At 43.5% G+C, this 14345-nt stretch overlaps 1 protein-coding gene across 2 annotated transcripts; it reads right to left on the bottom strand.

Moving 5' to 3' along the window:
* Nucleotides 1–1017: 1017 nt before the first annotated feature.
* Nucleotides 1018–13913, bottom strand: EI24 (EI24 autophagy associated transmembrane protein). Of its 2 annotated transcripts, XM_059070706.2 has the most exons (12): nucleotides 13754–13895; nucleotides 12210–12356; nucleotides 11154–11266; nucleotides 8027–8172; nucleotides 7371–7431; nucleotides 6444–6510; nucleotides 5741–5865; nucleotides 5304–5423; nucleotides 4838–4949; nucleotides 4044–4155; nucleotides 3409–3483; nucleotides 1018–2037 (listed from the first exon to the last, which is right to left on the bottom strand). In XM_059070706.2, the coding sequence occupies exons 3-12, from the start codon at nucleotides 11193–11195 to the stop codon at nucleotides 1875–1877; spliced, it is 1023 nt and encodes a 340-aa protein (XP_058926689.1). In that variant the 5' UTR covers nucleotides 11196–11266; nucleotides 12210–12356; nucleotides 13754–13895; the 3' UTR covers nucleotides 1018–1874. The 2 variants fall into 2 exon arrangements, with proteins under 2 accessions (XP_058926689.1, XP_058926690.1); XM_059070707.2 differs by lacking the exon at nucleotides 12210–12356 and having other exon boundaries at nucleotides 13754–13913.
* Between the last annotated feature and the right edge of the window lie 432 nt (nucleotides 13914–14345).

Genomic DNA, 14345 nt, shown 5'->3' with positions numbered 1-14345 from the left:
CTGCCCATATGCTAGTGAAAAGGCAAGAGAAGTTTACACTGCTTTTGTGTATATCTCATGAAATTAGGAATACCTACAACAATAGACATTTGGTAATCTAGCCTTTGTACAGGCCTGGCCTCTCAGTTACACTAATAAAACTTTACAGATTCCTCACATCCAGTGACTTAAAGCATTTTCTATAGCCAGTCACAGTGCTGGATAATATCACTTGCCTTCCTCTACTCAACTTCCCTCACCCTTCTAAGACCAGCTTAGCTGACACAAATACAAATTTCAGGCAGCAAAGATGTGGCCATTTTAATCTCATTTTAAAAATTACAACAACTAATCTTAAGTAAGGCAGTCGCTGATCAGTTGCAAGCTGATGAAATACTGAGATCTTCTTCAGCCACCCCCTCGGCAACCTGAAAGTAGTTCTCTGCAACACTACTGTCAAATGACCAGAGGGATGTTGAAAATAAACCTTAAACTGTCTTTTACAATTTTTTGTTCACGAGCTGGAAACACCTACTTCCAAAATGCCCACTATTTTAAAACCTTCTGTATTCAAACTTGATTCACATCTGCTGGCAACGATTTTTAAATCCTTATTTTGTCCTGTACATAGTAAAGGTTTCTGTTAACCAAATGTCTAGTCTCTTCCCTAATGAGAATGTTCAATTCTTGAAGTCTAGAAGGCCCTCTCTTCCTTCATCAGTACACAGGACAAATGTACATATAGACTTTAAAACAACTCAATCCCAAATTCTTCCACAAGATGTTAACATGATTATAATCACATAACCCAAACTTCTGCAGGGAACACTTTTCAGAACTAATCTTCCAAACTATCCAAGACAAAGTCCTGGGTTCCATGAATATGTTTCTTGAAGTGACGACTTATAAATTTCAACCATTACACATTTGTGGGAAACAAGCTCACGTTTGTGATGTCTTAAAACTGTGCAAGTGCTTTGACACCTGCCCCTCCCCCCATATTTAGTCTCTTTAAAATGACAGGAAAACACCAACCAATCACAGGTTTAATGGGTTTAATAAGTTTACCCCTTCAGTTCCTATTTGCAGCACCCAATATTCCTTTGAAATACCAGACAGACCCAGCAGTGGCCATAGGAAAGTTCAGACCTCCAGAGTTTAAAAGTTCAGGTTCTCTGAGCATTCTGTGTTGCAGTGGCACTTGTCCAAAATTGGTACCTCCCTATAGCTGGGGGAGCTTTAAATGTACCAGTGAAAAAAGCTTTTTCCCCTTCAAGGGGAAGAAAGAAAACCACTCCTCAAAACCCAGCAGATCTGGCTGTGAGGTCTTTCCTCCTGTCCCATCTCTTCAGGCTTGTTTTTTTTTGCAGTGGAGCAAGAGACCAAATCTAGCCTGAGTTACAAGAAACAAGACAGTGATGGCTGTAACGGGAGTGACCAGGAGCAGCAGAGCCTCCTTTACTTCCCACGTCCAATATATGTGCTTCACAGAAAAACCAAAACAACAGGTCCACAAAATACAACAACTAGAATTACAAAAATCCATTCATCCAAGGGTGGTGGAAGGCAGGAAGGGGAGGTGGAAGGATAAATGGCACAGGGAGAAAAAGTATTCAAATCAGTCCAGGCACGGGGGCTGGCAAATGCTAGAAAAGAGCTGCAGAAAAACCTGTGGTCCTTTCAGACTCACCGGTGTTTAAAATCCATACTGGTGTCAGGACGATTCTGCCTTACGTGCACAAGAGACAAAAATCCCGATTCCTCAGAGAGAAGGGAATATGCACAGGGCCCTTGGCAGAGTGGGTCCTGCCTTCCCTGGTCGGGGAGGTGAACGAGAGAAAGAGCTGGCGCGGCATCCTTCCAATCCCACCCATCCCCTCTGGATGGCAGGCGACTCAGTGGCCCTCCGCAGCCTTCAGTTTGGCAGGAGATGGGTGTGGTGAGGGGAACTTCTCTGCGGAAGTTGAACTACTCAGGGCAGACTGCAGGTAGACCGTCTTGTGGAAGAGTCTGTTGCTTAAGAAAACCACCAAGGAGAAGAGGCGCAATTGGAAAAGGCTAAAAGGCAAAAGAGACCCAACCTGTTAGACCCCCAAGTGGAACAAAATTGTTTTAATTATTTGACAACTTACTCAACTACTTTCAATTTAAAATGATACAGGGGAAAACAAGACACCAGAAATTTGATCAAGCAAGTACAGAGGTTAGACACAACACAGATTAAACAGGCAGCAACTAAAGAATGCACTGGGTCCTGTCAGGAGTGCAATAGTATCACCATTTGCAGTATCGGGGCTTAGAGGAAATAAAGTTCTATTGTAGATTAATTCCGACTCAAGAAGTACCTTTCTAGGGTACAAACTTCAAGCTGTGTCTGAAGATATCATATGCTATGTATATTTCATTTTCAGGAGAGCTTCAAGAGAAAGTTAGTTACGTTAAGATACACACTTAGGGGCTTCCCTGGTGGCGCAGTGGTTGGGAGTCTGCCTGCTGATGCAGGGGGCGCGGGTTTTTGCCCCGGTCCGGGAGGGTCCCACGTGCCGCGGAGCGGCTGGGCCCGTGAGCCATGGCCGCTGAGCCTGTGCTCTGCAACGGGAGAGGCCACGGCAGTGAGGGGCCCGCGTACCACAAAAAAAAACAAGATACACACTTAGCATTTACTGGATAGCAAGAACATGCAAGAACCCAAAGCAGATTGGAAATTTCTAATAAGTGTATCCTCACTGACTTAACCAAAATTGATCAAAAGATTGGGCTTTTCTCTGAAGTGATAAAACTTTCGGAGTGCTAGTGTTACTAAAGATACATTTTAAAATACTTTGTTTTGGGCTTCCCTGGTGGCGCAGTGGTTGAGAGTCCGGCCGCCTGCCGATGTAGGGGACACGGGTTCGTGCCCCGGTCCGGGAGGATCCCACGTGCCGCAGAGCGGCTGGGCCCGTGAGCCGTGGCCGCTGAGCCTGCGCATCCGGAGCCTGTGCTCCGCAGCGGGAGAGGCCACAGCAGTGAGAGGCCCGCGTACCGCAAAAAAAAAAAAAAATTAAAAAATAAAATACTTTGTTTTACTGTCATTATCAATAAACTCCTGTAGCCAGAACACATGGCCCACTATTTTTAAAAGGTTGGCCATTCTCACAAAATGAGCTCAACTACAGGTGCCTTATTCAGTGAACTGTTACATTTTAAGAATATGTATAATAGCAGCAATTTCTGAAACACATATATGCACATATGCATGGGGAAAATTTTGGGATACATCCCAGAAGTGTTTCTCTCATTGAACTGTATATTAATAGTTTCCTGCAATGTAAGGTTATTTTTAAAAAACCTTAACAAAAATGTCTCATTCACATAATTGCAGTGTTATGGCCCCAACACTTCAGACCAAAAAAACTTAATACATTTTAGCTAATACTGGCTAATACTTACTATGCTTTGCCAGGGGTCTTTGCTTCATTGGCGCTGATAATGAATAAAGGAAAGAGGATAGAGAATAGGCAGCCACTGTTTAAAAAGAAAAAAAGAAAAGAAATAATTAGTCACCTTCCAAACAGCCATGACTTTGAAGATACTAGAAGCCCAAAGTTCTTTGCCTCCAGTGCTAAATATCATGGCTGGACCCTTAATGTATAAAACACATCTTTTTTAAAAAAAAAAAAAAAAAAAAAAAAGGATTTTTCTAAGCGCTGGCTATGTTTAACATTGTTCCAGGAAGCAAAACAGAAGAAAGAATATGACATATATGATCATGCAGACTATATTTTAATGCTGAGAATTCCCTGGAGGTCCAGTGGTTAGGACTCCGTGCTTCCACTGCTGGGGGCACGGGTTTGATCCCTGGTTGGGGAACTAAGCATACCGCAAAACGGGGGAAACAAACAAACAAACAAACAAAAGCTAACTGACAAATGTCTATGACTATCTGTCAGGGAGAAAAAATCCTACAGACCTCCTGATGGCCAAATAAGAATGCAGAATGCCTAGCACAGAACCAGGCACACAGAAGGTGCTCCCTACGCTGAGTATTTTTACGAGTCCCCTTCAAGTCCCTACAGTCAAATTACCTGACAATGTAGGAGGACTGCATGGCTGTGAGGAAAGCCAAGGGCAGACCAAATCCAAAGTAGTAAGGCCAATTCCTTTCTATGTTTGACAATCGCTGGTGCATTTCAATTCCTAAAACAAGGAGCCAATACAATTAGGCTGCATATTTCCTTTTAGTCAAATGACTAAATATGGTAGACAATTTATTTGAGGTTTGAGTTGTGGGTACAGACCTGCCATTTAGAATACAACTAAAGCATATAAATTAGAGTTGTCCAAATCTGATACAGCTTCTATGCGAAGCTTTTACAATTGAACAATCACAATTTCAAAGCTGGCAGGCTAAGTGAATTCTGAATTACAACACCAGAATCCTTTGTCAGTATTAGCCTTGAACAAAGCAAGAATCAAAAAAAGGCAGCTATCCTCTAGGAATCAATTAACCCCTTTCAACCAACCACACCCAAATATGCCAAGGACTTTCAAAATATCCCCCCAAATAAACTGTATGCACCAACGTCAAATTCATTTCTCTAATTCAAAATAATTCGTGCTCATTTATGCCACCTTATGGCTGTCAGAGCTACGTGACATTAAGCTCCATAAGGATGATGCTACACTGCTACATTCCCCAGCAACAGCGTTAAGGGCTAACCCCCCAAGCCAAATGTTAAGTCCCCTCTTGCCAAAAAGGCTGCTTCATTCCAAAGACCGTTTGCCAAGGGCGTAAGTATTGACGAATTTAAGAAGTCTACTTAGCAGCACCATTTCCAAATTGGGCCTCCAAGTTCTGAGTTTCTGTAGACAGGCTTACCTTTATTGAACCAACGATATTCGAAGCAGTATAGTGAGTAGAGAAGAGACATATGCAGGAGACTAACCAGCTGACCAACAAGATGGATGGGAAAGAGACTCACAAACATCCCCTGAAGAACAAGTATGGAAAATCTTAATTCCAAAGCTTCAGAGACCTGACACTGTTCACCTGCCACTCTGAGTCTTCACTCTCTACCTAGATAGCCTGATAGCTGCTCCTCAAGTTTCTCAATAGCAGGAGTGAAGAAGGCTCAGGGTGGCAGGGAGGAGCAGGCAAATTCAAGTTTCTTTACCACTGTATGCTTTTAAGTCTCTAGTTGTTTCTGCGAAAAAATGATTTACAAATCACTGCCTCCCATAAACATCTCTCCTCAGTATAAGTGTGACACCCTGTCTTTGTGAAGCTCCCTCTAGTGAATCTTCTTTTCTTAATCGGCTCCATGTGCCCAGAAGGCCAGTCTCACCTGGAGGAGGAAAAGAGCCTGCAGCAAAAGGTTGAAGAGCATGTCAGCAATTATCTTGCTGACACTGGGGAACGGGTGAGGCTTCCTCCCTGAGACCTCAAAGGCCAGGTCAGCTATATCCTGTAAGAGAGAAAGGAGCTCACCAAAACATGAATTCAACGGCCTCAATATCCATCCCCAAAGCTAAGGCCACTGATCTGCCATGAGACCCGCCAGGAGAGAAAAGCCCCTGGACATCTGGCCATGAGATGCTCTGGAGACCTGAGAGGATAATTCCATTTTACAGGAGCACAGAGATCACCCACTGGCTGCTTGACCAAGAAAAGTTACGGCTGTGAAATCGCTCCCTACGTGGCCACTAACTTCGCAGGCTGACACCTGCCCCCTGGCGATCCATTATGCCGTAAAACCCAGACTCCATTCTGCCCTGGACCTACCTGAAACCAAATTGCATTCACAACTTTGCTAAGCACAAACAGGGGAAGCACCCAAAGAGCACTGAAAATTGACGTGAGGAAAAACTCGAGCCACGACCAAACGTCCCCATGTAGTGACGGATCACCTAAGAAAGGCGGAAAGGCTTATTAGTTTAACTGGAGAACTGGAAAACCAGACGACCAAATATGCAACCCCTACTACACACACACACACACACACACACACACACACACACACACACACACACACACACAGACGACCAAATATGCAACCCCTACCCCCCCCCACACACACACACACCTTTGTTTCCTGCCAGCCACGGCACCTATTTCAGAGAGTCTTATTCTTCACAGACACACCAAATTCTGGCCACAACTCCAATTCAGAGTAGCCACGGAGATGTGCTGCTTACCTTGAGACAAACCTGCTTACCGGGTGGGGACGGACCGGTCAGTGACCAGCAGTACACTGTATGCAGGAAACCACCCTGGTTCAAATCCCAGCTATGCCACTTACTAACGGTTTAACCTTGGTAACCAATTTCCATTTCCCCATCTATAAAATGCTATCTGTAACAGTACCCAAGGGGTTGTTGAGAGATCTGAGTTAACAACATCTAAAGCTGCAGGTACAGAAGAAGCGTTCAATAGACTGAGGGAGACACAAAGAAACACCTCCCACCTCAGCAACGGACATACTTACCAATAATTTGGGCCGTTACTGACTGAAGCATGGGAATAAACACTCGATAAAACAAAAGGAGACTGAACTAAAGGAGAGAAGAAATAAGGTAAACATTAAAAGCCCTTCTTTAAAACAGGAGTTCCAAGTTTCAGTGTAATTATTTTCCAGATGGAAGTGCCTTTTACAAATTAGGAGCCCTGAAGTGGTACCAAAATTGGACTCAGTTCTATTTCCCAATTCTCCAGCTGAGGCGTACAAACCTGACACTGCCTATGAAAACAGTAAAACTTCTGGGGGACTAGAAGAACATTTCAATTAGTAGTCACGCCAAACTACAGGCATATACTAAGCACACAGTCATATTTTATTAATTAAAGCTAATACCTAAAAACATCTGTGAAATGTTTAGATTAACAAGTTGAATTATACTGAATTTCAAGTCCAAGAAAATACTTAACTATTTGTTCTTCAAACTACTCAAATTTCACTTAAGCCTGTGCTGGTTCTCAGTCAGCTGTAGGCAACCTTCTGGTACGAGTTTCAATAGTAATCAATTCGAGGACGTTGCTATGACCAGACAAGGGGAGTACCTTGCCCATATCCATCTCTTTCCCCTCTGAGCCCCCATAGTTGCTCTTAACCAAAATGTCCAGACAGTGTCACAAGAAATTGTTACCTATTAACATTAAAACTTGTGAATAAGTCATTTAAGAAAAAGGTGTATATTCAGGGCCATCTATTCCTGACATTTACATACAAGTTTTCTCTGAGTGGGAATAAAATGAGTGAAGGTGCACAGAATCCTGAGTGATGGCCTTAAGCACGCATTAGCAGGTGAAAGCTACCTGTCTCCGTTTCAGGAAGACAGTTGAGAACCATGAACACCAAAATAATCTGAATAAAGGTGCTTATAAGGTACCTGGAATTCGACGAAAAGGAACTTACCCAGAATACTCCACCATTCCAAGCGCAGCACTGAAAAATTCTACTAACAATACGTGGTTCACTGGAAAAGACCACATGTATTTAGCTTAAAAGGCATACAGGCTATTTCCATAGTGTCATTCAGTAGCTCTCTCCTTTTTATATCTTTTGTTGGCATATTATTTTTCCAGCACCTACTGTTCTCCCAATGTTCTCTCCTAATGTCAATAAGAAAAGGCTAAAAATATTTCAAGAGAAGCAGTTTTTCTTAAAAAAACAATCACACAAAAAAATTATTTTTTCTAAAATCTAAGACTGTAGACTAGAAGAGGATGTCTGAGGTTCTTCTATCAAAATCCACACAGGCGCTCCTAGAATATCCACCAATCCAAGCAATTTTTTCACGGTTCTCTATTCACCATCCTGATTTCTTTTAAACACCACGACATTTTGAACAAGGATTACTGCTAGACACATTGAGTTTAACTCAATGTGAGGGGCGTGGGGGGAAATCACCTGTAACTTTTTTGGGGGAGAAAGTACAAAAGACAAATAATGGGGTATTGAAACTCCAAGTCACTATGTAGTGTCTGAATTCTATAGTAAGTTTAATCACTTCCTAAAGTGCCCACAGAAGGGAATTCTGGTGTTTTCTGACATCAGCCTCCACTCCTTACCTCTCTTGCTTCCTCTCTATACTCTGGGCTCTCCTCTGAGCCAGGACACTGCTTGCCCTTCTTCGACGCTGCTCCTCTCTCTTTTGCTGAATTCGAGCGTCCAGCTTTGAGATGGTACAAATTCCCCAGATGGAGTCTTTGATTCCCTGTACACAAGAGTATTATTTTTAAAGAGGGAAGATTTTGGATCAGAAGGCTTTCCAAAGTTACACACAGGAAAGTGATGAAATAACAGTGGAAATCACGGTACTTAGTTTGCTACAAAGCTTAGGGGACCCTTGATATTTTTCTATTTTGAAATAATTCCCAATTTACAGAAGAGCTACAAGAATGGAGAACTCCCTAATACCCTTTCTTGGGATTCACCAGCTGTTTTGCCACATTGTTATTTATTCTTGTATATATATACACACTTTTTCTGGATCATTTGAGTAGGTTGCTGTGTCATGTCGCTTTACTTTTAATTGTTCAGTGTATATTTCCTAAGAACAATATTGTTCTTAGGAAATATATATAGTTATCTATTAAAGAAGTTAAATATTGAAATAGTTTAATCTACAGTCCATATTCCAAGTTCCCCATTTGTCCCAATAATGCCCTCTATAGCATTTTTACCCCTCAAGTACCAGACATCAGTTCAGAATCACATGTTGCATTTAGCTCTCGTATCTCTTCAGTCTCCTTTAATCAGGAACAGCTCCTTATCGTGTCTTCCTTTATGAAGTATACAGGTCAGTTATTTTACGGGATGCTCTCAATTTAGGTTTGTGTCCTCATGATTAGGTCCCAGGTTACATATTTTTGGCAGGAATATCACATAAGTGATGGTGTGCCCTTCCAGGTATTACATCCAGAGGCATGTGATGTCTGTCTCACATGGCTGGTGATGTCAATATTCAGTCAAGGTGTTATCCAGCTCCATTGTATGGTTGCAAATTTTTCTCCTTGCAACTAATAAGTAATCTGTGGGCAGACATTTCTGAGACCAGGCAAATATCCTGCTCATCAAGTCCTCTCCCCTAGATTTGGCATCAATTAACAATTCTTGCCCAAACCAATCTTGAATAACATGGCTGCAAAATAGTGGTTTTCTACTCCCTCTAACACTTACCGATACTATAAAGCCAAGTTATTGCCCTCCTCTATACTCTTCCAATATCAATCTAATATCTACAAGTACGTTCTACATCTAGGGTAGATTAAACACTGGTCTCAAGAAAGGACCAGGGCTGGATCAAGGCTAATGGAAGACACAAAGAAATAATCACTGTAAAAGTGTGAAAAGCTGTAGGATAAGAGCATGCCACATAAGACAGAAACGACATTGTAGTGTAGCTGAAGCAGAATGTCTTTAAACAGTGTATGCTGAGGAAGAGGGTTGTTAAGTCTATAAGTCACTGATGGGGGCACTTGCCAATGACGGGAAGAACCCCAATGGCAGAAAGACTACTGTTATTACTATAAACATCAGAACTGCCTATTACCCAGTTCAAAGGACTGCACTCATCCACCCACTCCCATACTGAGCATCTTCAGTGAGCTAGACAACATATGGAAATGCTCAGGAAACTTATAACTCAGCAGGAAAAGTACACAAGTAAACCAAAAGAAAAAAATAAATAAATAAAAATTTATAGTTTAGTAAGTACCGCAACAGATTTATGTCCAAAGTAGAGTGGGAAGGACTAGGGTATTCAACTTCATCAAGAAGCAGAAAAAAGGGGACTTCCCTGGGGGTCCAGTGGTTAAGACTCCGCACTTCCAATGCAGGGGGCGCGGGTTCGATCCCTGGTCAGGGAACTAAGGTCCCACATGCCACGCAGCCAAAAACAAACAAACAAACAAAAAACCAAAGAAGCAGCAGAAAAAGGCATTCTGGAAGCAATGGCCAACCTGGATTTAAGAATGGCATTTTCACCTATTGTTATGAGCGAAAACAAATTTTAGAGAAAACTGTCAGAATACAGAGAAATGGACAAGTTTATGAAGTACCTGCCAATAAGAGCATAAATTGGCAGCATGCACCTGGTCTTTTATCTATGAGTAATGTTTAATCTTATTTTGCTTTTTAACTTCTAAATCTTCCACAAACAGTTTAAAATTTTAAGATGGTTAAGTTCAAATGGCTTAGGGCCTAGTATGTGCTAGGATGATGACAGCATCCCCACTTCTGAGATACTTACAGTCTAGTGGGGCAGACAGACACACAAAGTTCACGTTGTATAACTGATCCAGGGTTGAAATTTTATCACACAAAAGGACGTAAGGTATTAAAAGAAGATCACATGAATTCTCTTTGGCCCTTCTAAGATATTCCTTCAATTCCCCCCCTCTCTTTGATTCAAAGGTAATAAACTTTTAAACACTCCCACTCCCCGTCAGAACTGGCCTCTCTCCTGCTCCCGGGAATAGAGCTACAGGGGCTACAACTAGGGCATTAGACCTCAGACAGCCACTATAATGGAATGTTATGCTACTGATCATGTGCGTGACTACATCCTAAACAGATCTCTATGGGACATTTTTCTAGGGCATCATCATCTCCGCCTTGTAGGACGGGAGAATAAGACGGGTCCTATAATGTAGATCCAGACAAAGGAGTTTAGGTAATAGCACTGTATGTACCAATGTTCACTGCTTATACCATGGCTACATGCGATGTTAACATTAGGAGAACCTGGTGACGGATATAGGGGAGTTCTCTGTACAGCCGTGCAACGCTAAAATTATTCCAAAATAAAGTTTAGGGAATTCCCTGGCAGTGCAGTGGTTACAACTCCACGCTCTCACTGCCAAGGGCCGGGTTCAATCCCTGGTGGGGGAACTAGATCTCACAAGCCATGCGGCACGGCCAAAAAAAAAAAAAATACATTGATAAATAAAGTTTAAAAAAATAAAGAGGTTCTGGGGCCAAGCTGAACAGGGTATCAATACTACAGACACTCACTAGACAGTTCTCCTAAGCTTCTGCGAGATGCAGGATAATATTTCTCCCTCGAGTAGTATGGATTAGAATGAAAACTTGTAGGTGAAGGACCCAACAAATATAATCAAAATTTCAAAAATACCTAAAGGATTTTCTAGTCAGTTCCTGCAAAAGGGTCAAAAGGTGACTTGACGTGCTTACCCTGGCAAGGTCCTGCAGAAAGGTTTTGACACTGTCAGCCATCTCTTCACCGCCCAAACTATCAACTACACAAAGGAGAGACAAGTGTCCCCAAATGTCTCATCATGAAGCACCTGGAAACAGACGGAGCATAAGCAGGGAAAAATATTTATCTTCAAGTTACTTCATGTACATTTCTACATGATGACGTTTTCCACATACTTCTCTAATACGACTGCAGTAGATTCTAGCACTTAGGTAGATACTAGCACAGTTAACTAAGTGAGGTTATACCTGTAACTACTGCAAAACCTGAAATCAATAAATTTTTACATCACTTACCACCCTTTCACTTTTACATGGACTAGTAATCTCTTCTCTGGGCCTTGATGTCCCTAACTATCCCTCCACACGTCCCAAGTTCTTTTGAGATTTGAGATCATGAGATGAGTGATAATTACACTTCAATATCCTCCTAAGCAATATTTGTGCTTGATGTTACTTGAATACAAATACAGGAGCAAAATGAAAGTTCTAACAAAAATTACTAAATATGCACTTTATTCACAGGGCCCTCCAGCACACAGATAAGTTCAAAGTATGATGTGAAATTTCCCGCCAAGACCCCCAAATATGCCTTCCCTGTTTTCCAACTTTAAATGTATACATTTATGTACAATTTTAACAAGCATGCAGGAAACAATGAATTTTAAACTAGGCCAAAAAAAGGTTAAGTCCACGTGTATAAATATTCTTTAACACACTATAGCTTTCCCATTTTATTTTTTAGGTGAATGAGAAATCTAGCTTCATAAAATAATAACTTGAAAGTTCACGTGTATAAGTATTTTTAAAATACTATGCTCCCATGTAATGCCTAAGGTGAATGGAAAACCTATTTTCAAAAATTTAATTAAGGACTTGGGATTCTGAAGTTCTCAAACCTAACTAAACCAATCTAGGGTATTCTTAATTTAAGAGAAAGACCATAATGACAATTTCACACGCAGCTTCTATACACCTCGAATTTCGAAACATAAGCACACTTTCCCTAATGACCACTCCACCAAACTGTACCTTATTGACCCAACTGGACTACTGCCACCCAGAACAGGAAGAGCAGGGAATACAGCAGAGGGAAGGCAACTTGCACAACACTGTATGTACCATCTTCTCCTTGGGTCAAATCCTACACAGATGCACTCACTTCAGGTAGAGAAGTTTCTAGGGTAAGAAACTTTTGTTAATGCTCCCACTTAAAAACAAACAAAAAACACCTGAGTGATAGGATACTCAGTGACAGGGTATGTTAATGCTCAATGACGATACATAAGACACTAGTTTCTAAAGATTATCATGGATTCACTTTTAACCATCTACTTCCTCATCTATGAATTAACGGTATTAAAATTTTTCATAGGTTTTTGAGTACAAAGTGCAGTAACATGAAAATAAAAGCTTAACTTCCACATAAACATAATCCCACTACAGAATGAGCTAGTATGGGAGTTTAAGGAAGCCGATTACTTAGTCTGGGTTTCTCACAAGGTGCTGACACAGCTGGAAGCATGTGGGTTCTAATCCAAGGAGAGGAGCTGTGTTACCTGAACCATAGCCATTAACAATTGGCTTCTGCAAGTACCAAGTGGCAGGTTACCTACTGACCAATAGTGGCCTGTGAAGGACAAGTCACTTCAGTTTTATATGCAGATCCTATTTGAATTACCCGGAATATCCAGAAATATTATCCGGTTTGACGAAAAGCTCAGGCATGGAGAAAAGCAATCTGCCACGATTTGAGACCAGAGACTGTATAACACAGAGGGAACCCTCCAACTGTGGTGGACGTGAGATGCATCTGGTTCACAGCATTTCACAGACGGAGGAACTGAATCTCCGAAGTTAAATGTCTTGCTCAAGATTACAGCACGTGAAAGGCTACAGCGAACTTCAAAACCCCGGTGTCTGAACCCTCAGTCGGGGCTTTTTACTCAAGCTTTGCGATGAGGATTTTTGTTTAACCCGAGCATCCCATGGACAAAATGTCTCGTAAGCCTGTAAATACAACTGGCCATTAAATTCCTAAACAGTCATGAGAACTTATTAAGCATCTACTGAGGCACGGTCCTGTACTTTCATTTCTAAGTCACTAAACCCAGAAACCCAAGTCCGGAAAGCAGGAGGCTGTCACATCCCGCTCCAGTTTCACTAAAGGTAAGCATCCTCACATCCCACCGGGCTCCCCGGATGCTCAGAGCCCACAGGTCCCTTCGGACCCGTCTCCCCCCAGCTCCTTGGCAAACCCGACTGGAAGCTGGTCTCCCTCCGCAACCACAGCCGTGCACGAGGCGCGGGGCACGCTCACATCCCATCACGCGGGGAGCTAAAGAAAGCCGCGCCGCACCTGGGCAGAGGCTCGCCCGAGTCCCGCGCCCCGGCCCTGCCCCGCCTCCGCAGCACCTTCCCGCCAGGCGTCCCCGCGCGCAGCCCCCGCCCGCACTTCCAACCCCGCGCTCGGGCCCTGCTGCCCTCACACGCCCTCGCCGCCCCAGCCACCCGGGCCCGTGCCGCGCGCGCAGGCTGCGCGGCGCCAGGGCCTGGCTCGGCAGAACTGCACCTACCCGGCAGCTTTGCCCCCGCGGCTCCGGCTCCGGCTCGGCCCCTGGCCCACCGCTGGCCCGCTCGGCTCCTCCACGCCCCTCCGCACCCGGTCACCCGCTCCCGCCAGGGCGATCCCAGGGCCAGGGCCGCTGCGCCCACACTGGGCATGCCCGGGCCGCACGGGGCCGCTGGGAAGTCGGGCGGGCGCCGAGTCCAGCCGCCCGGGCGGAGGGGGCGGGGCCGCGGCGGCGGAGGGGGCGGGGCCGCGTGGCGACTGAGCCTGGGAAATGCAGTCCGTCCTCTGGGCCCAGCCGCGCCGCTCCCGGGGATGCCGTCCTTCCTGATTCCGTATCGTGTTCTTTGCTCTCTCCCCTTTACTTCTGCAGGGTTGCTTGTCTTTCTATTATGAAGCCTAACAACAGAACAATAAAATGCATAAGTCATCTTGGTCTCTTTGGTTGGAGACTTCAGTAACCAAAGGGTACTAAGCAATGATGGGTTTCAATCAAGGTCACTAAACGATTAAGAATAAAATGACTAAGTATAGGTCAAGCTGCCATGCAATTCGGCTGCATTAGGCGTGTTCTCTGACAGTAAAGTGTTGGCTGAGAT

The sequence above is a fragment of the Kogia breviceps genome, chromosome 7 (assembly GCF_026419965.1).
Source record: "Kogia breviceps isolate mKogBre1 chromosome 7, mKogBre1 haplotype 1, whole genome shotgun sequence".
In the NCBI taxonomy this organism is placed as follows: Eukaryota; Metazoa; Chordata; class Mammalia; order Artiodactyla; family Physeteridae; genus Kogia; species Kogia breviceps.
This window is presented reverse-complemented; position numbering and strand designations above follow the sequence as displayed.

Bases quoted from the DNA above. Each gene is read 5' to 3' on its own strand.
- EI24 (XM_059070707.2), bottom strand. From the start codon at position 11,195: ATGGCTGACAGTGTCAAAACCTTTCTGCAGGACCTTGCCAGG. The intron at 5,866-6,443 runs GTAAGTATGTCC...CGCCTTTCTTAG, and splicing joins AGTAACGGCCCAAATTATTG to GTGATCCGTCACTACATGGG. The intron at 5,424-5,740 runs GTAGGTCCAGGG...TCTCTCTTACAG, and splicing joins TGAATGCAATTTGGTTTCAG to GATATAGCTGACCTGGCCTT.